General features: G+C 40.8%; 1 protein-coding gene across 3 annotated transcripts; it reads right to left on the minus strand.

The window, feature by feature from the left end:
- Nucleotides 1–1,160: 1,160 nt before the first annotated feature.
- On the minus strand, nt 1,161–24,875 carry dytn (dystrotelin). Of its 3 annotated transcripts, XM_061978671.1 has the most exons (15): nt 24,706–24,875; nt 17,684–18,024; nt 17,241–17,327; nt 16,970–17,168; nt 15,097–15,182; nt 14,937–15,016; nt 14,794–14,865; nt 13,320–13,483; nt 13,122–13,233; nt 12,942–13,060; nt 12,757–12,883; nt 9,996–10,048; nt 9,763–9,904; nt 1,385–1,775; nt 1,161–1,311 (listed from the first exon to the last, which is right to left on the minus strand). In XM_061978671.1, exons 2-15 carry the CDS (start codon nt 17,700–17,702, stop codon nt 1,193–1,195), a joined length of 1,770 nt encoding a protein of 589 aa, XP_061834655.1. In that variant the 5' UTR covers nt 17,703–18,024; nt 24,706–24,875; the 3' UTR covers nt 1,161–1,192. The 3 variants fall into 3 exon arrangements, with proteins under 3 accessions (XP_061834655.1, XP_061834659.1, XP_061834666.1); XM_061978675.1 differs by lacking the exon at nt 24,706–24,875 and having other exon boundaries at nt 9,778–9,904; nt 17,684–18,351; XM_061978682.1 differs by lacking the exons at nt 9,763–9,904; nt 9,996–10,048; nt 24,706–24,875 and having other exon boundaries at nt 17,684–18,351.
- Nucleotides 24,876–24,949: the final 74 nt, after the last annotated feature.

Below are 24,949 nucleotides of genomic sequence, written 5' to 3' on the forward strand. Positions count from 1 at the left end.
AAAGAACAAGTAAGAAATAAGTGGTACTACATCAGGAATACATTGAAGAAGAAGATGGATGTTTCATGTTAAAGAAAAATTGAAATCTTTTCAATTTAAGTATAACAGCATATAAAAAAGGATAGGAAAGACTCTGACTACTCAATTTATTATTACAACTTAGGAGAGGCACTTGCTGTAGCAGTCACGTGAAACAAAGTCAGCCATTCCTCCACCATCTCCGGTGCCATTGTTCTGCAACCACAGGCTGCTGCAAATGTCCCACTGACTGGCCAAAACCTACTCAGTGGCCTCGTGGTTAGAGTGTCCGCCCTGAGATCGGTAGGTTGTGGGTTCAAACCCCGGCCGAGTCATAACAGAGACTATAAAAAATGGGACCCATTGCCTCTCTGCTTGGCACTCAGCATCAAGGGTTGGAATTGGGGATAAATCACCAATAATGATTCCCGGGCGCGGCACCGCTGCTGCCCACTGCTCCCCTCACCTCCCAGGGGGTGATCAAGGGGATGGGTCAAATGCAGAGGACACATTTCACCACACCTAGTAGGTGTGTGTGACAATCATTGGTACTTTAACTTAACTTTAACTTAACTTAAGTTGTGCTGGAGTCACAGGAACATATTGTGACAGCAATAGGTGGCAAAATGATCGCCTAGAGAAATTCATAGAATGTCCTCCCAAATATGAATATGAAACATTAAATGCATTTGTGAAAAAATTAATTTTGTGTCAATATCCTTCAATCTTTTACATTGTTGAAATCAAATGTTGGCAAAGCTCGAACAACCACCTTTGTGTGTCGCCGAAGCATCCACAGCATGTGGAATTTGCCTTCATGAGCCATTACGTTGGCGTGAGGCATCGCACATTTCCACATTCAGTTCACTCTTAATAAATCTCAACTTTGTGGCGTTGCCAGGTTTTTGTTTGTACGCTTGCTTAATACGTAAGGCCCCTGGTCACTCGATCCTGAACGGATAAGCGGTAGACAAAAGATTAGTGGATCGACCAGGGTGTGATGTCTAATGTGTCTTTAACCCATTTTTCGGCACAAGAACTTCACCTCTCAAAGTTTCTTGCTTGTGGAAAATTAAGTTCCCAGAATTTCCGCTGAGGTGTGATAGATTCCCTCAAATCTGAACAGGGTTACCATTCAAAAGAGATTTTTAATAAATATATTTCAGAATAGACATCAGTTCAACATACAATCTATAGTGTGGGGCTGGACTTGTCTCACTGTGTCTACAAGGCAGCGTAACGAGTCTCCAATCAGGTTCGCAGCCTCAATAAGCTCCGCCCCCTTCTCATCACCTGGTCAAAAGGAAATGAAAAACATCTTGTGATTGAAGATGGAGTTCCTTTAAAAGCTCGCCTTGTTTCTCACCTGACTGTTTGTCTTTCCTCCTGCATGTCCACAAGACACTCAGTCTGTCCGCCGTTTCCTGCAGCAGCTCTTCTGGACCACATGATTCAACCATACACGTGTCCTGCAGAGGCTCCACCTTCTTTGCAATCTCCTGTTGTACTGATTGACAAAGAAGGCGTTCACCTGCTGACTCCGCCTCTTCATAGTGGATGTCATGTGACCAAGGTATTTTCTGGTTGGTTGATATCGTTTCCTCATTTTCACTCCACTGGTTGTCTGTCTTCAATAGGAATTCTTTATTCAGGTCTGCGTCTGTGCCCCTGTCTGCTTCAGATGAAGTCAACATATTTTCTATAGTGTCCACCTTGTCCTGCTGTGGGACATAATTGGCTTCGTTCTTGATCTGGGCCTGAAAAATACAAATGATTGGTTCCTAATGATGTACCGCCACACAAACCCTCCAAGAGAGAGCTTCCTTTTAAAACAAGGCAGAAATCATAGCTGTGTCTCAGTTGGTCTACTTGCGTACTTACTAGTACACTTAGGGCCTGATCTAAAAAGATCCCAAATAACAAGTTCTAAATAGCGTGACCAACCATAAAATTGTGTGTACAATTCGTGGGTGTGTTGCGGATCATCTACCAAGACTCCGTGCCCAATTGATACCCAGTAGAGATGCGCGGATAGGCAATTATTTAATCCGCAACAGCATCACAAAAGTCGTCATCCATCCGCCATCCACCCGAACCAACATTTTATCAAAACCACACCCGCCCGCCATCCGCCCGTTGTTATACATCTAATATAGACGATGCAAGGCATTAGTGAGGTTAGAAAGCTTTTGCCTGTTAAAGAAAGGAGACTGATCCAATGCAGCAGAGACATTCAATGCGTGTCATGCATTAATATCTCTTGGCCACGCATTAGTGGCTAAGAGATATTAATGCGTGATAATATTATTTATCATTATTATAATATTATTGTCATTTCCATTAAGAAAGTGTTGACTATTGTTGCCAATGCCCTCAGATCAGGAGTGCGTTCCTCACACTTTGTGTGCGCAGTTGCAGCAAGCAGAACGAGGCTTTTAAGAAGTAAAAAAAATGTTTTAGAAAGACTAGGCCTATATTTTTGTTAGGTAAAAAAAATATTCTGAATTTATTTCAATGAATATTAACTTGTTAACGTATTCAAATAGGGACGAGGGCGGGGTGCACAGTGAAGCAGTGAACAATTTTGCGACAAAGATGAACCTTTATTGATTGATCTGCAGCCATGACAAAATATCAGACAATCTCCATTGTCAACGACAGGCAGGAAAATAAAGATAAACACATAGCCTATGTTGTAGGCATAGGCATAGACTCATACGTTTTTAAGTTGAAATAAAAAAATAAATAAAAAATTAGCCTCATAAGCCTTAGGCTGTCAATCACGCGCACAAACTTAAATTATACAATAACATATGTATGTCATCTCTATTTAAACAAAAATAAATGAAATAAATAATAATAATAAATTACCTGCAACTTATTGGCCAAGGCAAATAGCTGAAGGGGGGAAATCAAACCCATCAGACTGCACTTTATCATCAAACTTGAATTATAATGAAAATAGACGGTCGCGACAAACAAAGCAGGCTAAATAGCCTTACATTGTCGCCAATCGGAGATGCGCTTCACTTGAAAGCGAGGCCAAATAATTATTCACACATAGTAGTATATCTCGAATAGAAAAAAAAACACAATAAACAACGCAATTGCCTTAATTCCTTTGCATTGTAGTGCGCCCAAACAACACGTAACCATCAAAATTATTTAGCTGACCGAACTCAATATAAGTTAGACACGGGCTTAATTGGTATAGCCTATACATAGACTAATTCGTTTAACATATCCAACCGTATGTCTACTTACTTTTTTTTTTGTTAGCACTATGCAGGAATAAAATGGCATCTACAGTGCCAGGATTCATGCGAGAGCGCCTGACCTCTAAAATGCGCCCTGCTGCGCTGAAGGAGCGCTCACTTGCGCCACTTGTTGCTGGGATGCAGTGCCATCTTTTTCTTTTTTTCTTCTTCTTCTTCTGTTGTGTTATGCTGCCTGATGAATAATTGACTGTTTCAAAGAGTGCTGCTCGTTTTTCGTATGTGGGTAACTATGTATATATATTTCCGAATTGGTTCAACCGCCAACCGCCCGCATCTATTTAAAATCTATTTTTACCCGCCCGACCCGCGGTTTATCCGCGGACTCCGCGGTTGTGTCCGCAAACCGCGCATCTCTAATACCTAGTGAAGAAGTGGTACAGACCGCCCTATTTACATTTGGTGTCTGCGTGTACTACTGGCTGTCACCATGGAGACAGTCATCATCCAACAACCTGTGGTGTTTGAAACATGCAGCTATAAAAGCGCTCCTTCCGTAAAATGTACAATGGAAGGTGCATTCTGGGAGATGCCAGCACTAACTGCAATGGTGCGCTGAAATGATACAGTATATACCAGGCGAGCCCTAACCTTTTGCCTCCAAGGGCCAAAGTGAAAATGTGCCAATGGGCGCACACGCACTTTTAGTGTCCAGTTCGAGGTCCTATATGGCTGTCAAAGTGTCCCAACTTGTCGAAATACCTACTCACACTTCTTCCGTGCAGGTGAGATGCATGATTTTTGATCTGGAATAAACTTACAGGGAGCAAGGAAACGAGGAAGCAGCTGATCAGTCGATGATGTCACATCACAGCGCTCTAAATAGTTTGTCTGCGTTAGCATTTCTAATAATTGTCATGATCCGTGGCCCGGATCATGTTTTGTTATGTTCTGTTAGTTTTAGACTCCCTTAGTTCCTGTTTTGTGCACCTCCGGGTTTGTTTTTGGTTTCCATGGGGATTAATTGGGTTCACCTGCCTCTGGTTAGTGGTCGGCACGCTCACCTGCTGTCGACCACTAATCAGAGAGCTATTTATTCACGTTGCTCGCCACACTCGGTCTGGCTTCATTGTTTGCTGTACGCAACAGGTTACATTGGTATTTCTTGGCTCCTAGTTTATGAATTCCTGCACTAAGTGGTTATCTTAGTTTCCCGTGCGATCGGCACGTTTTCCTTTTGCTTGTTTTCTGTTTTTGTTACGTGTTTGATTGACGAAGATTAAATCATGTTCCTCCCTGCATGCCTTGTCCGGAGTGGTCCGTCTGCATCCCGGGAGAACAAACCCCGCAGTAAGATGCGACCCAATCGTAACAATATTTATATCACTAATTATTGGTCAACATTCAAGTCCCGAAATGTAAATTGAGTATTGTTGGTGCTTTTTGAATTTTTATTTAAACTGATTTTATGGGCGGAATAGTGGAGCTCCTATTGGCTCATATGTGTGTTTATTTACGTTTATTTAATATTTGCAATGCCCATCCATCCATCCATCCATCCATTTTCTACCGCTTATTCCCTTTGGGGTCGCGGGGGCACTGGAGCCTATCTCAGCTACAATCGGGCGGAAGGCGGGGCACACCCTGGACAAGTCGCCACCTCATCGCAGGGCCAACACAGACAGACAACATTCACACTCACATTCACACACTAGGGCCAATTTAGTGTTGCCAATCAACCTATCCCCAGGTGCATGTCTTTGGAAGTGGGAGGAAGCCGGAGTACCCGGAGGGAACCCACGCAGTCACGGGGAGAACATGCAAACTCCACACAGAAAGATCCCGAGCCCGGGATTGAACCCAAGACTACTCAGGACCTTCGTATTGTGAGGCAGACGCACTAACCCCTCTTCCACCGTGCTGCCCAATGCCGCAATGCGTTAAAAAAAAACATCCGTTGTCATGTGTTTACTATTGTCATGATTGTGAGTGATAGGCAACATTCCACTATAAGTGGAATGTTGCCTATCTTTCACAACCCTTATGTGAGATAAGCACACGTTTTCCTTTTTTTTAATGCATTCTAACTCGTAAATAAATGCTACCAAATCCAGCTAACAATGGAGGTAATGGAAGTCATTACGTCACCACGCCTATTCTGCCTATAAAGCGCTTCAAAAACCTCCATTAATGTATTATATACACACTTTAAATATATGTGTGTAATGCAGTACCAGGCACATTGTATTGCACATTAAATATTTACGTATGTCATTTTAAGTATACAGTAGCACATTCATTTCGCTGATGCATCACAATGTTCGCTATTTTCTGCAACAACACAAACAACTAATCATGGCAGACTTCATGAGAGCCAACATTGACTACATTGGGACAAATTATGATCCGGAACCTTATATTTTTGAGTATGAATATACGGTGTATGAGCCAAAGGCTTTAGAAGCTGAGTGATAAGCAGATCCAGCAAGTAGCAGTATTGCTAAGTGCTAAACAAGAAATACAAACTATGAACATAATAAAACAATCACACATCTGTGTGCTGGGACACAAGTAGGGGATTTTATTTTTTATGTTTCATTGGCATGCATGTTTTAGAGTGTTTTTATTGTTGTGGATTTTAATTGCATGTTTTTATTGCTGTGGAATTTGATTGTGTTTTTAGTTGCATGTTTTTACTCCTTGTGGACTTTGCTGGCATTTTAAGACTTGCCCCTTTTAGCTTATTGCCCCTAACAACCGAAGTGCCCAATCAAACGGCTCCTGAAGTTAGACGCACCTGTGGAGCATTAGGGCTGCACCCATTTAAAAGAGAACAGGCAGGATCGACGAGGAGGGAAGCGCGACGGAGGGAAGAGCGAGGGAAGGAAGAGCGACCGAGGGAAGCGCGACGGAAGGAGGAGGAAGCGCGACGGAAGGAGGAGGAAGCGACCGGAGAGTATCGACAGGCTTTGCCAAGAGCGTCCGGGTGGACGCTCGCAGGCTGGGAAGGAATCCAGGACTACACAGCAGACCCCGCAAGCTACCGGAGTGAACCCCAAGAAGCCCACAACACGCAGGGGCAGAGGAAACTCTGCCTCCAAAGTAAGTGTCGTGGATTGTGGATATGTGGGGGTGATCAAACTGCCTTTGGCTGTGGGCTTGCGGGCTCGTGCGTTGTACGCTGGCTGTGTGGTCCTGTGGGCAGGAGCGATCGGGACCCAGAGACCTGCGGTGACTCCCGGGAGCGACCAAGAAGCGGAGCGAGACGGGACGGGTACGGCATACTTGCCAACCCTCCCGGATTTTCCGGGAGACTCCCGAAATTCAGCGCCTCTCCCGAAAACCTCCCGGGACAAATTTTGTCCCGAAAATCTCCCGAAATTCAGGCGGAGCTGGAGGCCACGCCCCCTCCAGCTCCATGCGGACCTGAGTGACGTGTTGACGCGGTAACAACACACAACAACAACAGTCAAGTTTTCGTCTGCTGTAAAGCAGTTTGTCTGCCGTAAACAGCAATGTTGTGACACTTTTAAACAGGACAATACTACTGCCATCTACTGTACATGCATATGTGACCCACCCATAATGTGTCACATTTTTGTGTTGATTTATTTATTTTATTTTGTGGTTTGAATTCGTTTTTGGAGCTGTCATTACACATTTATCAGTATTCACATTGGTCAGTAGGGGGCAGTAGGGCGTTTCTTCCCAATTGAATGCTGTCACCTGCAGACCGGAAGTGTCTTGTCATTCTGATGAGCGCGACCAGTCTGTGAACAATTGAAACGTCCTGTGTGCTTTTTCCTCCTGAATAACAGGTTAGTTTTGGTGAATCAACTCACTGAATAATATCCATGTGATCTTTATAAGTTTAAGTACAAATTCTGATGGTGGAGCCTAACTCTAAAGTGTTTGTGAGTTGTAGTTTGTATTTGTGAATGAATCCAGTGCACAGCTGCAGTAATCAATACAAAAAGGCGACGTGAGTGCGCAATGTTTATATAGGAACTTCTGATCCTAATTCAGACTCCTAAATTAGAGCTCCCGTTTTCTTATTGATTTTATAATGTATATTTGTATAAGGTGTGTGTTCTGAAATAGTGACAGAGAATAGAACAAGGATGGACAATTCAACCCTTAACTCAACAATGAGTAGATGAGTGTTATGTGTGTGTATATGTGTAAATAAATGAACACTGAAATTCAAGTATTTATTTTATTTATTTATATATATATATATGTATATATGTATGTATGTATATATATATATATATACACACACACATATATATATATATATATATATATATATATATATATATATATATATATATATATATATAGCTAGAATTCACTGAAAGTCAAGTATTTCTTATATATATATATTTAACCACGCCCCCACCCCCACCTCCCGAAATCGGAGGTCTCAAGGTTGGCAAGTATGGGGTACGGCCACGTAGGTCCCGCGAGTGACCGGCGACTGGCGAGGAGAGTGGGTGTACCCAATACTTTGACGCGGAACTACAGCAGGGGCAGGGGAAACCCTGCCTTGCATGTAAGTGTGGCGTCAGCCCGGAGAGCGTTTTAGAAGATTTTATCCCCGTGGCCTGCCTCCGTTTTAATTCTGTGTGCAGGAGGATGCCGTGGAAGTGGGTGGAGCCAGGACGGTGACCCACTACATCTGTCGCGGCTGTACCTTCACCATAATATTGGTTACCAATTGGTATTTTTAGTATTGACAACTGGACGGTTTTAATCTATATTGTAATAAATTGTAAATCAGCATCATTATCTTTCCTTATTTTGGGACGGTTGCTCTCACTGCATTGGGTTCTTAATATTTAAATTGGTTTTTAACAACATTTTTATTAGATTTTAATATCCCACCACTCGGGTCCACCACATCTGCCCTGATGGGATGTTCACACCTTCCGGTTTAGAAAAGTGGGTGCGAACGAGCGTCTTTTCATGTCTTTCTCGCGATCTCAGGGTCTAAGTCATACTTGTCAACCCTCCCGATTTTACCGGGAGACTCCCGAATTTCAATGCCCCTCCCGAAAATCTCCCGGGGCAACCATTCTCCCGAATTTCTCCCGATTTTCACCCAGACAACAATATTAAGGGCGTGCCGTGATGGCACTGCCTTTAGCGCCCGCTTTTTTACCATACAAACAGCGTACCGGCCCAGTCATATGTTGTATGCAGCTTCTGCTTACACACAAAAGTGACTGCAAGACATACTTGATCAACAGCCATACAGGTCACACTGAGGGTGGCCGTATAAACAACTTTGGCACTGCTACAAATATGTGCCACACTGTGAACCCACACCAAACAAGAATGACAAACACATTTCGGGAGAACATCCGCACCATAACACAACATATACACAACAGAACAAATACCCAGAATCCCTTGCATCCCTAACTCTTCGGGGCTACAATAAACACCCCCGCTACCACTAAACCCCCCCACCCCCAATCTCCCTAATGTTTGCAAGTATGGTCTAAGTTGAATGTCAAAGTTGACCAGCTTTTCGGTTTATGACCACAATCTTCTACTACATAAGTAAGAGGCATGTTTATAATCTAAAATTAATTTTCACCAATTTAGAGGCGATGCAGCAGCTCACCGGCTCAGTATGTCAATTGCTGCATAAGGCTGTACCTCTCTGTGATCACACCGCCACTAATGCCCTGACGGGCTGCGGCTTGCAGACGCTCACGGTAGTAATTGAACATTTTGGCAAAAATACCGGAAAATTCTGTAAATTTCATGGCTGGCTTACAGCGTGGCCCCTCAACTCCCCCCAAAATGGATTAACTCACTGGAATAAAAAAGACAATATAACATACATCCATAAATGTGGATGCATGTGAGAAAGTGCAATATATTTATCTGTACAGTAACCTATTTATTTATTTACCACCACCTGCCTCTCACAGCATCTTCCCTATCTGAATCGCTCCCACTGCCCTCTAGTCCTTCACTCTCACTTTCCTCATCCACGAATCTTTCATCCTCGCTCAAATTAATGGGGAAATCGTCGCTTTCTCGGTCCGAATCGCTCTCGCTGCTGGTGGCCATGATTGTAAACAATGTGCGGGTGTGAGGAGCTCCACAACCTGTGACGTCACGCTACTCATCTGCTACTTCCGGTACAGGCAAGGCTTTTTTATCAGCGACCAAAAGTTGCGAACTTTATCGTCGATGTTCTCTACTAAATCCTTTCAGCAAAAATATGGCAATATCGCGAAATGATCAAGTATGACACATAGAATGGACCTGCTATCCTCGTTTAAATAAGAAAATCGCATTTCAGTAGGCCTTTAACGTAAGGGGAATGACTAACTTGAAATATTGCCAATGAGGAGCAACACGTAGAATTAGTAAGTAGTGGTAAGTGTGCTCGCACAGTCATGGATTTGGGAGAGTACTACACACTCAGGAAAAAATACAGTGTACACGGTACACTTATTGAATTGTCCTGACGCAAGTATTCCATTTGAGACACCGCCAATGAGTTTACCTGAGTGAGCATCACCTGCAGATGGCAATTGTGTTCTCGGACTGTTTCCATGGTGATCTCCATCTCTGTGCACCTTTCTTCCAGCACACTGTGTTCTAATTGAACAGCGAGACGCCACACCTTCATCTCCTCTTCTAACAGCCTTCCAAAAGTAACCAATCAAAAACCACCTGATGATGACTTACTATATTCTGACTTCTGATTGGTTGTTTAACAATTCCTGGTTTTCTCACCTCTTGTCTCTGTTGAGGTCTCTGACTTCAGCCAGCAAAGTGGACACCTCCGACTGGTTGAAACATGAAACACCTGAGCGCCACACGTACACTAGGAAAATAAGTATTTGATCTCTGCTGATTGACTAAGTTTACCTTTGCAACTTCATGAACAATACACAAGTTTTATACTAGCTTTATTGTAACATTTTGGCGGACACTGGGGGGCCTGTCTGTCATCCAGTTGGCCTGTACGTTTGATGGTGTGATTTGTGATGGGTTTAGGCTAGGGATGTCCGATAATGGCTTTTTGCCGATATTCCGATATTGTCCAACTCTTTAATTATCGATACCGATATCAACCGATACCGATATCAACCGATATATACAGTCGTGGAATTAACACATTATTATGCCTAATTTGTACAACGAGGTATGGTGAAGATAAGGTACTTTTAAAAAAAATTAATAAAATAAGATAAATAAATTAAAAACATTTTCTTGAATAAAAAAGAAAGTAAAACAATATAAAAACAGTTACATAGAAACTAGTAATTACTGACAATTAGTAAAATTAACTGTTAGGCTAGGTATAAGGTTAGTACTATTAGTGGACCAGCAGCGCGCACAATCATGTGTGCTTACGGACTGTATCCCTTGCAGACTGTATTGATATATATTGCTATATAATGTAGGAACCAGAATATTAATAACAGAAAGAAACAACCCTTTTGTGTGAATGAGGGTGAATGAGTGTAAATGGGGGAGGAAGGTTTTTTGGGTTGGTGCACTAATTGTAAAAAAACAAAAACGATACCGATAATTACAAAAAACGATACCGATAATTTCCGATATTACATTTTAACGCATTTATCGGCCGATATTATCCTCAGGTCGATATTATCGGACATCTCTAGTTTAGGCGTTTTGCCCCAGAAACGACTTCCTGTTCTTTAGTCTGATATAGACAGTCTTGTAAAAAAAATGTTTTATTTACAAACAGCAACAGTGAGTTACTTTAAACTGCCACATTGGATCGCGTCAGCAATATGGTGGTCTTGTAGTTGTACTACTTGTTGTAGTGTACTTGTAGTTCTTTGCAGGATAACAGCCGTAACTTGAGAGGAAATTTATTTTTACTTCAAAACAACCTCAAGTCATCTAATCATTCACAAACATAGCAGGGGCCAAGCATCCTTAGGAATAGCAGCGCACTGCCAGCCTTCACAATAACAGAGCTGTGCCCAACATCTGGTCTGTATTGCACCAAAAATGTTAAGATTTTTGCATTTAATTAACAAACAATTTAATTTAGTTTTTTTGTTGCGCAAAACACACAAAATATATGTTAGAAGTAAAAAACAGAATACAAAAAAATAAATGAAAGAAACAGAATTTGGGGGAAAAAAAAGATTTTGAAAAAACAAAAACGGTTTCATAGGGCCCTACATCATGTGAAGTGCACATAAAAGGAAAGCACTAGAGATGTCCGGTAATGGCTTTTTTGCAGATATCCGATATTCCGATATTGTCCAACTCTTAATTACCGATTTCGATATCAACCGACACCGATATATACAGTCGTGGAATTAACACATTATTATGCCTAATTTTGTTGTGATGCCCCGCTGGATGCATTAAACAATGTAACAAGGTTTTCCAAAATAAATCAACTCAAGTTATGGAAAAAATGCCAACATGGCACTGCCATATTTATTATTGAAGTCACAAAGTGCATTCTTTTTTTTAACATGCCTCAAAACAGCAGCTTGGAATTTGGGACATGCTCTCCCTGAGAGAGCATGAGGAGGTTGAGGTGGGAGGGGTTCAGGGGGGCAGGGTTGAGGTGTGGGGGGGGGGGGGGGGGGGTATATTGCAGCGTCCCGGAAGAGTTAGTGCTGCAAGGGATTCTGGGTATTTGTTCTGTTGTGTTTATGTTGCGTTACGGTGCGGATGTTCTCCCGAAATGTGTTTGTCATTCTTGTTTGGGGTGGGTTCACAGTGTGGAGCATAATTGTAACAGTGTTAATCTTGTTTATACGGCCACCCTCAGTGTGACCTGTATGGCTGTTGACCAAGTATGCTTGCATTCACTTGTGTGTGTGAAAAGTCATAGATATCATGTGATTGGGCCGGCACGCAAAGGCAGGTAGAGCCTTTAAGGTATATTAGCCCTCTGTACTTCTCCCTACGTCCGTGTACCACTCCGTACAGCAGCGTTTTAAAAAGTCATACATTTTACTTTTTAAAACCGATACCGATAATTTCCGATATTACATTTTAAAGCATATATCGGCCGATAGTATCGGCAGCCCGATATTATCAGACATCTCTAGAAAGCACTCCCGACTTTGTCAGGCGCCATACAGTATTTGACCTTCTATATAGTTGTAATACCAGTGGTAAACAAATGTTTTCATAGTTTTATGGTTGTTTTGTTCTTTGAAAAATAAATGTTATTGCAATACCTTGATTTTAGTGAGGTCAGTACACAGTCAGAGCCATAAATGCAATGGTTATAATATATTTTTTCTGTGTTTTTAATTTTCGACTTTGGTTTCCTCATTTTCGGTTTTATCCAATAATTTTAATTTCGGTGTATCCCTAAACTTCACATAATGTTATTATTAACATTCTGTTTCTGTGTTGCAATCAATGTACCATAAAAGGATCTATTGTTGACATCTTTGTAAGCGTACACTTAGTAATTCAGCAAATGGTCAAGGATCAAATACTTATTTACAATATAGACTAAAAGTGCATTTGGGGAGTTATAGGTCACCTGTTTTATCAGCATGTCTTCAGTCTGCAGTGATATCGATGAAGAGGAGTGAGGATGCACTGAGGAATCGTGGGAGGTTCTACTCTTGCATTCTTCAGTGGTGTTGGTCCAATGTGGGGGCAGATGACTGGGACATGTGATTGTTAGCTTTTAGTGTCAAATTTATGTGATGAAAGATGTCTCACCTGCGTTGATTCCCCTGCAGGCCTCTGCTCCTGTCAGTTCCTCTTTGACTAAATCGCCGTGGTGACAGGAAGTGACCAGCACAGCGCGCCATGTAGGAGAGAGACTCTCGCCAGGTGGGCTAACAGGAAGAGGGTTTGTATTAAATCTGATTTTTTTTTCCCACTTCAAGTCCGTCTCACCTGTGTACAGAACTCAGTGACTGGGTGGTGACTCTTGTGTTTGCGTGTGTGTCGCTCAGACAGGAAGCAGCTCTGACACAGATGGAAGCTGACACACCTCATGCAGCGATACCTGAACACACACACACACACACACACATGCACGCACAATCAGTCTTCACACTGCTCAGCTTCTTCTGATAGGACGACGCCACTCACCTGAGTCCGCTGATGGGAAATGTCTTGCAAATGTGACAGCGGACGTTGTGAACAACCTTCTGACTCACGGAGAGACGAAACAAGACAGGTAACCATAGTAACAGATGAGGCTCACTCTGCAGCCATGAAGACACGTGTTCCCTTTTTACGGTGTGGGTCAGCACCTGTTCAGGTGTATTTGTAACAATCATTCATGGGCTACAATTTCACTTCACACAGCAACAATGTAGGGTTATAGCTGTCATTTAAGCGGTTGTGACTACGGATGTCCGATAATGGCTTTTTGCCGATATCCGATATTCCGATATTGTCCAACTCTTTAATTACCGATACCGATATCAACCGATACATACAGTCGTGGAATTAACACATTGCTATGCTTAATTTGGACAACCAGGTATGGTGAAGATAAGGTACTTTTGAAAAAAAAATTCATAAAATAAAATAAGATAAATAAATTAAAAACATTTTCTTGAATAGAAAACAAAGTAAAACAATATAAAAACAGTTACATTGAAACTAGTAATGAATGAAAATTAGTAAAATTAACTGTTAAAGGTTAGTACTATTAATGGACCAGCAGCACGCACAATCATGTGTGCTTACTGTATCCCTTGCAGACTGTATTGATATATATTGATATATAATGTAGGAACCAGAATATTAATAACAGAAAGAAACAACCCTTTTGTGTGAATGAGTGTACATAAGGGAGGAAGTTTTTTTGGGTTGGTGCACTAATTGTAAGTGTATCTTGTGTTTTTTATGTTGATTTAATAAAAACAAAAAACAAAAACAAAAACAAAACGATACCGATAATAAAGAAAACGATACCATTAATTTCCGATATTACATTTTAACGCATTTATTGGCCAATAATATCGGCAGACATCTCTAGTTGTGACCTATTTGGAGATATTGTGACAATGATTTGGTGATATACTTGTATTACGGTAATCCAAGTGTCATTACGCTTATCCAAGAACTGTGTCACGGCAGCTCCCAAAGACCAGACTGAGTGTTTTTTTTATTTTTGTTTATTTTTTTTATACAAAGCAGCATCATCTTATGTAATGCGGTGACCAAGAATTAACAATTAAAAACAAATGAATGTATTCAATTTTGGGATAAGGCTGTAAGATAACAAAATGTGGAAACAGTGAAGCGCTGTGAATACTTTTTGGATGCATGGTATGTATATTTTAATTTTAAATCCATAGTGATGGTTGGTTCACAGCATATTGTGAAAATACAATTCAAAAAGGAAACTCCAACATAACAAAAGTGAAAATAAAAAAAGAGCAAAAAATGTAAAGCTTTAGATACGAATGATAATAATTTGTTGCCTACTGTTTTAAGAGAAAGTAGATAAGGGTATATATAACTTCTCAGAATGTCTACGTTGGATTACTTTAAGGCCTGCTATTAAAAATAACAATGTGGAAATAGAAAAAGATTATCATTGTTTGCTCACCCCATGAAAACACGACTCGACCGCCTCATCAACGTCACCAAACACGCCTTCCTCCTGGACTACTGCAGGAACCTCACAGGCAGTACAACACTCACATAAATAAAAGTACATTCATGTGTACTTAGTACTTAGTTACTTTGTACCTGGCTCACATCCTCCAATACCGCTCTGAGGGAAGCCCTGCTGATGGACCCAGAAACATTTGTTGCTGCGCACACAAAACCTGCACACACAATATGCAACCAAACAATTCAATGATACGCATTTCATAATAAATATTTCAACATTTCAACACTTCTTCACCTCTATATTTTAGCAGCAGAGTTTCAGCCGATAAACAGATGAGAGCAACGTAAAGAGAAAGTGTTGCAATGTGACCCGACTCATTCCTAAAACACACAAATACAATTTAAACAAGTACAGACAGTAGGCATGCAAACGTCCATCCATCCATTCATTTTCTACTGCTTGTAGCTTCCGGGGTCGCGGGGGGTCGCTGGAGCCTATCTCAGCTGCGTTTCGGGCGGAAGGCAGGGTACACCCTGGACAAGTCGCCATCTCATCACAGGGCCAACAAAGATAGACAACATTCACACTCACATTCACACACTAGGGCAGTGGTTCTTAACCTTGTTGGAGGTACCGAACCCCACCAGTTTCATATGCGCATTCACCGAACCCTTCTTTAGTGAAAAATAAAACGTTTTTTTTTCAAATTCACGACAAAGTTATATGTTTTTGGTAACACTTTAGTATGGGGAACATATTCTAAGTAACAAAGACTTAATTTAGAGTTTTTAGGATACTAGGGGAACATATTCTAAGTAATAAAGACTATAGTTATAGTTATTTGGTTCGGGTTAGGGCCAGGGTTAGAGGGTTAGGGTTATAATAAGGCCATGCCGAATAAGGCATTAATAAGTACTTAATAATGATTAGTTAAGAGATAATATGTTACTAATTTGCATGTTAATAAGCAACTAATTAATGGTGAATATGTTCCCCATACTAAAGTGTTACCATGTTTTTTTACCGCCGAACCCCTGAGGCCGACTCACCGAACCCCAAGGGTTCGATCGAACCCAGGTTAAGAACCACTGCACTAGGGCCAATTTAGTGTTGCCAATTAACCTATCCCCAGGTGCATGTCTTTGGAGGTGGGAGGAAGCCGTAGTACCCGGAGGGAACCCACGCAGTCACGGGTAGATGTACATGCAAACTCCACACAGAAAGATCCCGAGCCCGGGATTGAACTCAAGACACATGCAAACGTATACATAATTATATACTAGTACTTTTACTACATACCAATGTATACATGCATACATGTCATCAGCATAAGCGGTGTCTATTACGTCTGGACATATAATATACAGACATTAAACAAAAAGTTGTATTATTGATTGATGAATAAATAATACTTAATCAATATATGCACAATTATCATGTTCATTAATATTGTAATAATATGTTGGGGATAGGTTGATTGGCAACACTAAATTGGCCCTAGTGTGTGAATGTGAGTGTGAATGTTGTCTGTCTATCTGTGTTGGCCCTGTGATGAGGTGGCGACTTGTCCAGGGTGTACCCCGCCTTCCGCCCGATTGTAGCTGAGATAGGCTCCAGCACCCCCCGCGACCCCAAAGGGAATAAGCGGTAGAAAATGGATGGATAAACAAAAAGTTGCATTATTGATTGATGAATAAATAATACTTAATCAATATATGCACAATTATCAAGTTCATTAATATTGTAATAATATGTTGAGGATAGGTGGATTGGCAACATTAAATTGGCCCTAGTGTGTGAATGTGAGTGTGAATGTTGTCTGTCTATCTGTGTTGGCCCTGTGATGAGGTGGCGACTTGTCCAGGGTGTACACCGCCTTCCGCCTGAATGCCGCTGATAGGCTCCAGCACCCCCCGTGACCCCAAAAAGGGACAAGTGGTAGAAAATGGATGGATGGATGTTTAAGTACACATGTATGTATTTGTATAATGAATTCAACATTTTAAATATTTTTTTTTTGATGATTGTAAGATAAATGCATTTTGTGACTAGCCACCGTGTGAAGTACAACCATGCAGTTCTACTTCACACCAAAAGTCTTAGATTTTGTGTGATGTAACGCATGATGACAGTTTGTTTGACTATGGAGTATAACATCTCTTTTCACCTGTCAAACATCCTGAACATCAAACTGCATATCTGCTCAGACGCCTCCAGCATCACATGACTCGACAGTTCCACGGACGTGTTGCAGAACATCCTCTTTAGGCTCTGAGTTACTTCCCGCTTGCTGAGCATGCAATCCCGCATAGGTGCGCTACCCAGGTTGAGTGCTGCTGTGATGTGTTGAAGCAAAACAACATCCACTGCGACGACAATCAGTAACAAATAATCAGCACACAAACAAGACACCAAAAGTCAAATAAAAAGCAACAAACTGTGACAGATGTTCTGTAGACTTTGAAGTTTCATTGCCACGCGGTAGACGGACGGACCAATCTGATCCAAGCCCTCAAGACCTGAAACTAAAAACAAGCAAGCAATTAAATGACATTAAATGTACATGTCATTTTGAAGCAGCAGAAAAAAAAATGAAAGATACAAAACAAAAATAGAGACAACATTTTTTTTAAAGCAGAAAGCCACATACTGGAACTATTATTAGAGTTCACATAAACATATTTATAAAAGGAGAGAGAAACATACGGACGCTTTTACTGGAAATAAAATAGAAAATATTTTTTACTAAGCAGAAATATAATTACTGAAACTTTTAGCAGAAACAAAATTTAAAAAAAAAATCATCATAAAAAGCAGGAAGAAACATACTGAAACTTTTAGTAGAAATAGAATAAAAAAATGATGATGAAAATAAACTTACTGAAACCGTCAACATCCATGATAAGTATCTATCTGAAAAGAAAACGCTAAATTAATAAAACGTGATTTTAAACTCACATCACAACATATTTAATGTGGTTATTTTCTGAACAAAACTATATTAGTTTAACTAGCATTGAATAATAATTTATATATCTGATCGTTTCTCATTTTAAGAAGTATATTTATTCAAATGGATTATTCAGTAGAGCAGAGACTCACCTGCAGCGACATGAGCACTAAAATGAAACTGTTACATTTTTTATGAGACATCAGAGCTGCTGCTCACCTGTTGGCTGTCGACCAATCATCAGACAGAATGGCGATTACGTCACGCATGTGCTGAAAGGAGAGATGGGATTCACGGTTCTTTGAACCGAGCCAGTGTTCTGTCAAAATGCATAAAAAAGAGCTGCCCAACGCTACTAAGCATGCACACGCATGCGCATCAACGCTAAAGTTTTCTTTGAACAAAATAACAATCAAAATTAACTACCTTGAGTAGACTTACCTTGTGTAGACTTTGGCCCAATCCCAATACACCCCCTCACCCTACTTTTTAGCCCTACCCCTACATTTTGCACATACCCGTGAAGGTAGTGGTGTCCCAATGACACTTTGCATGTAGGGTGAGTGGGCATAATGAGGAGTAGGGGGTATGACTCTAGCCCAGGGGGCCGCATTGGGTTAAAAAAATGTGTCCGGAGGCCGGGCTGTGTGCGTGTGTGTATATATATATATATATATATATATATATATATATATATATATATATATATATATATTCCTCACACACTAATTGACTAAAAGATGTGTGTGTATATACTGTATATATACAGGTAAAAGCCAGTAAATTAGAATATTTTGAAAAACTTGATTTATTTCAGTAATTGCATTCAAAAGGTGTAACTTGTACATTATATTTATTCATTGCACACAGACTGATGCATTCAAATGTTTATTTCATTTAATTTTAATGATTTGAAGTGGCAACAAATGAAAATCCAAAATTCTGTGTGTCACAAAATTAGAATATTACTTAAGGCTAATACAAAAAAGGGATTTTTAGAAATGTTGGCCAACTGAAAAGTATGAAAATGAAAAATATGAGCATGTACAATACTCAATACTTGGTTGGAGCTCCTTTTGCCTCAATTACTGCGTTAATGCGGCGTGGCATGGAGTCGATGAGTTTCTGGCACTGCTCAGGTGTTATGAGAGCCCAGGTTGCTCTGATAGTGGCCTTCAACTCTTCTGCGTTTTTGGGTCTGGCATTCTGCATCTTCCTTTTCACAATACCCCACAGATTTTCTATGGGGCTAAGGTCAGGGGAGTTGGCGGGCCAATTTAGAACAGAAATACCATGGTCCGTAAACCAGGCACGGGTAGATTTTGCGCTGTGTGCAGGCGCCAAGTCCTGTTGGAACTTGAAATCTCCATCTCCATAGAGCAGGTCAGCAGCAGGAAGCATGAAGTGCTCTAAAACTTGCTGGTAGACTGCTGCGTTGACCCTGGATCTCAGGAAACAGAGTGGACCGACACCAGCAGATGACATGGCACCCCAAGCCATCACCCAACCATGCAAATTTTGCATTTCCTTTGGAAATCGAGGTCCCAGAGTCTGGAGGAAGACAGGAGAGGCACAGGATCCACGTTGCCTGAAGTCTAGTGTAAAGTTTCCACCATCAGTGATGGTTTGGGGTGCCATGCGGCTGCTAGGCTTTTGACAAGGACGAGAAAGTTTGATCATATTACGCCTATACTGGCTCACCTGCTCTGGCTTCCTGTGCACTTAAAATGCAACTTTAAGGTTTTATTACTTACATATAAAATACTAAACAGTCTAGCTCCCTCCTATCTTGCTGATTGTATTGTAACATATGTCACGGCCAGAAATCGCCGTTGTAAGAACTCCTGCTTATTCGTGATTTCCACAGCCCAAAAAAAGTCTGCGGGCTTTAAAGCGTTTTCTATTCGGGCTCCAGTACAATGCCCTACCGTTAACAGTTAGAGATGCTACCTTAGTGGAAGCATTTAAGTTCCATCTTAAAACTCATTTATATACTCTAGCCTTTAAATATACCCTTTTTTAGACAAGTTGACTTGCCGCTTCTCTTTTCTGCACTGCCTCCCTCTCCTGCATGGAGAGGTTATCAGCTGACCACAGATCAGTTTCCACAGAGGACCGGGGGTGTACCACTCCTCTGTGCATCAGTTGGTGACGTCTCTGTGCTGCTGACTTGTCTACATGCAAGAGGATCGCCTGCTGGCCCCACTATGTACATTATCAACCGTATCCACTTGTACCGTACCCACTTAACATCCATTGCGCACAGATTTTTTATGATAAATCTTGGACTTATCTTAACGTCAATAAAATTAGGGGGAAAATTACAGCGGTTTTAAATCACGGAAAATACAGAAACTGCCCTTTTATAAGTTATCAATGATCTGCTTTTAGCTGACTAATAACATTTTTATCTAATGACCGCTTTTGATTTAATCACAGGCTGAGTGTCCCAGGTCAGGGTGACTGCCCTAACACTGTCTGCCACGTTCTATGTTCCACGCATTCATCATTAGTAACATTCCCAGCAAGGAACACATTTTTCTTCTTGGAGACTTTAATGCCAGAGTGAGCAGATTATGACATGTTGCCCTCATGTCTTGGTCAGTTCAGAGTGGGTAAGATGAACGAGATTGGATCGCGACTAGCTACTGGAGCTGTACACCTTTCATGGCCTCTGCGTCAAAAAACTCATTCCTGTAGGCCAGGGGTCGGCAACCCAAAATGTTGAAAGAGCCATATTGGACCAAAAATACAAAAAAAAATGTGTCTGGAGCGGCAAAAAATTAAAAGCCATATTACATACAGATAGTGTGTCATGAGATATACATTGAATTAAGAGGACTTAAAGGAAACTAAATGACCTCAAATATAGCTACAAATGAGGCATTATGATGCAATATGTACATATAGCTAGCCTAAATAGCATGTTAGCATCGATTAGCTTGCAGTCATGCAGTAACCAAATATGTCTGATTAGCACTCCAACAAGTCAATAACATCAACAAAACTCACCTTTCATGCACAACCTTAAAAGTTTGGTGGACAATATGAGACAGAAAAAGAAGTGGCATAAAACACGTCCTAGAAAGTTATACATGTAAACAAACTACGGTGAGTTCAAGGACCACCAAAATTAGTAGGACAAAACGGCGCTCGCCAAATACTCGAATCAGTGAAGCATGTTTAATATAAACAGTGTGCTTTATAACAATTAGGGAGGTTTGTGTCATGTTTGTCCTCCTACAGAAACCATATTAAAACAAAAAATAGATTGCTTTCCCCTCATCTTTTTCCATTTTTCATACATTTCTGAAAAAGCTCCAGAGAGCCACTAGGACGGCGCTAAAGAGCCGCATGCGGCTCTAGAGCCGCGGGTTGCCAACCCCTGCTGTAGGCCAATCTGCAACACAAGTTGTCCTGGGGCCACATAACCTCAAAGCACTGCAACCAACTGGATTTGAACCTAGTCCTTCATGCTGCCATCAGGAAAACGCTCTTCACACACACTCTTACCATACTGCAGACTGCGATGCCTTGTGTGCTGCAAGATCAGGCTACAACTAAATAAATTCCATTGCACAAAGACAAAGGCAAATTCTTTAATTGAAGTCAGCAAGCACACTTCATGAATCGGTTTACTCAGACATTTAAGAACGATTTTGGCATCTTGCATCCTGTTTACTCTGAATCAAAGAAGTGGAACGATCGGTGCAACACTAGATGCTGCACTGCTTTGGCTTTGGTAGAAGTCCTCGAAACTTCACAACATGTTTGACGCCAAATCAACCGTGATGACCCCGTCATAGAAACAAAAAAGGCTGAGTACAAATAGACAACAAGTGAGAGGAACCTACAGATCCTCATTATTGTCAGGAGCAAAGCTGAGCAGACTGCACTGCACTGACCAAACCAATACTTTACAGAGTTCAGCAACAAATGGGAAACATCAATATGATGGCATCAAGAAGGCACTAGAAGAGGGGTGGGCAAACTTTTTGGCTCAGGGACCACATTGGCTTTTAAAATTTGAAAACATGCTGCATTTCAAAGCATATCATATCTGTTGGAACGAAGAGTAGACTTCCCAAACATGGGCTTTACATCTATTTTCAACAATGTCATATCAGAACCTCAAAGAAACACACAAATGGTATTACAGAGTTAACACTTATTCTGTTTCAGTGAGAGCAGTGTTGTTGATCACCCTTTCTTTGCCAGTGCGTCCAAGTCTAGTATTAGTTTTGTTGGGGCAATTCTCAAAACAGATCTTTGCCTAATTTTTTTCTAATATTTGGCAAGCCGGATTAAAAAGGCTTTGGCCCCCGGGCAGTAGTTTGCCCATCCCTGCACTAGAACCTACTCAAGTAAAACAGCTCTCCTCAAATATTCTACCGGGAAAGTTATCACAGATAATGGCCACCAGTTGGAAAGATGGGTGAAATACTTCTCTGAGCTCTATTCCAGAGAGAAAATCAAGTCTCCCTCATCCCTTCATACTGCTAAGTGTCTTCTGCCCATGGAAGAGCTTGTTGCGTCTGGGTGATGGTGCCTGCTGTTTGTTGGCATGGGCTCTCTACAGCTCGGTCCACTTGCTTTGTTGTGCCTCCAACTGTAGCTTCCAGCTAGAAGATGTGTGCCAAGATGTGTTTCAGGGTGCAGAGACGAGCTCCACACTGACTACTGCCCTTCTCTGGGCTTCTGCATAACCCATCCATCCATCCATTTTCTACCGCTTTGCCCCTCTCGGTGTTGAATGCAGCTGGGAGCCTACACCCTGGACAAGTCGCCACCTCAACACAGGGCCAACAAAGATGGACAGACAACATTCACACTCACATTCACACACGAGGGCCAATTTAGTGTTGCCAATCAACCTATCCCCAGGTGCATGCCTTTGGATGTGGGAGGAAACCGGGGTATCCGGAGAAAAGTGTTTCATCCTTAAGTGTGATATCAGATTAGATATAGATAATTACTATCATAATTGATATTAGATCATTTCACACCACGGACATACTAGCTAGCAAGTTTGTTTGTCTGTGGAGCAAGGCGCAGTTTGATGAGGTCATCACTTGCTAGCTGAAATCCGACAAATACTCACTTCGATAACATTATCAGCAGAAAATAACATAAGATCAATATAAGATGGATCAGTATAAGATAGATCACTATCAATACAGCCTACCTAATTTTTATGCTAATATTAGCCGATAATATAAGTCATCCCTAATTTATACTTTGAATGATCCTTGTTGAAGTAGGTGAGTAAGAAGCCCGATAAAAAAGTACAGAAATGCTGTTTATTTTAGTGATCGGAGTTTTGCTCAAGATGGATAAGCTTCGTTTGAAGCAACAACATTATTTACAATCGATTCACAATTATTTATATGCTTCTCAAACTTGACTTTATTATTATTGTTACCTTTTGAAGTCTTTCAGCTCATCTTTCTAGTGGACGATCCAAACATTGGAGCAGCAAGAAGCGTTGTGCCTCTGAAGCGTCTTTGTTTGCGTTGGCGCTGCTGACCGTCGTCTCTGCTCACACTGGACTTTTGTCTTCTTCTTCTATGCTTTCTTTGTCGCTTGGCACCGAGACACACTCACACCTTTCTTCTCCCCACATCTATCAGCTTGTCATCATCCTATCAGTGATCAGGACGGCGTGGTGCCACTCTCATCCTGACCCCTGCTTCATGTTCTCGACAACATGGCGGCCTGTCGGACATCAGCATACCCGCAGGTGCATGTTGCGCCTTTTGCTAATTGTAGCATCCAAATAGAAGCATGCTAATAAAAGCATACTAAAATAAACTTAGGGGGCATTATTTTCTCCTTTACCTTCCTCTACTGTCATGACCTTCCAAGAGAGTTACGTTTTCTCATACACTTCCAAGTTTTTGTTTTGTTTTGTTTATTCATTTATTTCAGGCAATGACATAAAAAAAGTACAAGGTTGACAACACGCAATAATATAAATTAATATGATGCAAAAAGTAATGTACAGTATGGAAGCATGATGATCCAGTTTTGCCTGAAAGTGAGTGGGAAGAGGATAATTTATTTAATCCCATCCCTAGTTCTCAATTCAGTGATTATTCCATTGAGCTTCATTGTTACTGTTACTTTGTTACCTGTGGAATTACCACAGGTAACAGTAATTCTTACACTGTAACAATAATTTGTATCAACAAAGTAGGAATAATGAATATACCAACAATGGTAATAGACAACATAGCGATAATGGTAAGCAAACATTGAGCACATGTTAACACTTTGAGACAGAGTACAACAGCAGGTCAAATTAAAGACCCTCATCTCTATATTTGAAACAGAACCAATGTTTGTATAAAAGTTTAAATCGATTAATACTTTGGCATAATTCCGGTTTGTTCCATAGTTTTACTCCGCATACAGACACACAAAAACGTTTACGCGTGGTTTAAGCTCTTGGCAATGAGAAATATCCAAAACCTCTCAAATTATAAGCCTGCACTCGTCTTATAAAAAAACGTTGTAGATTAGGCGGCGATAATTTGTTAAATGCTTTATATAAGATTATTGATGTATTATATTTAACAAGATCATCAAATTTGAGCAACTTTGGTTGCATAAACAGATTATGATTATGTTCTAAAAAAACAACGTTGTGAATGATCCGCACTGCTCTTTTCTGTAATATGATCAGAGGATGAATTGTGTTGTGGTAAGTATTCCCCCATACTTCAACACAATATGTAAGGTATGGCAGTACCAAGGTGCAGTATAGAGTACGGAGTGCATTTTCATTGAGGTATAGTTTTGCTTTGTTTATAATTGAGAGGCTTTTGGAGATTTTTTTTTAATGTGTCTAACATGAGGTTTCCATGATAGTTTACTATCAATTATTACTCCCAAAAAGTTGCACGACCTGTTTGTATTTGCCTTGTTTGAGAAATAAAAGAGATTGATCTTACCTGCACACTGCTTCCTGCTCGTCCTTCCGCATCCTGGAGAACACAACCATCGCAGACTTGCAACCAGAATGTAACTAATTTGGTTATAATTACATTTGAGTTTTATTTGGTTCTTATGTGTTATTTTTTTTGGTTGTATTGGGTTCTTATTTTGTTCTCTAATGAGTTTTTATTTGTCTTTTATTTGTTTTTATTAGGTTGTAATGGGTTCTTTTTTTGTTTTTATTTGGTTCTAATAGTGTCT

The sequence above is a fragment of the Nerophis lumbriciformis genome, linkage group LG01, assembly GCF_033978685.3.
Source record: "Nerophis lumbriciformis linkage group LG01, RoL_Nlum_v2.1, whole genome shotgun sequence".
Lineage (NCBI taxonomy): Eukaryota > Metazoa > Chordata > Actinopteri > Syngnathiformes > Syngnathidae > Nerophis > Nerophis lumbriciformis.

What these genes read in the sequence shown, in the direction of transcription:
- dytn (XM_061978671.1), bottom strand. An exon ending in TCTGCTGCTAAAATATAGAG is followed by an intron (nt 15,017 to 15,096) that starts GTGAAGAAGTGT and finishes TTGTGTGTGCAG; the next exon opens with GTTTTGTGTGCGCAGCAACA. An exon ending in TCGAGTCGTGTTTTCATGGG is followed by an intron (nt 13,484 to 14,793) that starts GTGAGCAAACAA and finishes ACACCTGAACAG; the next exon opens with GTGCTGACCCACACCGTAAA.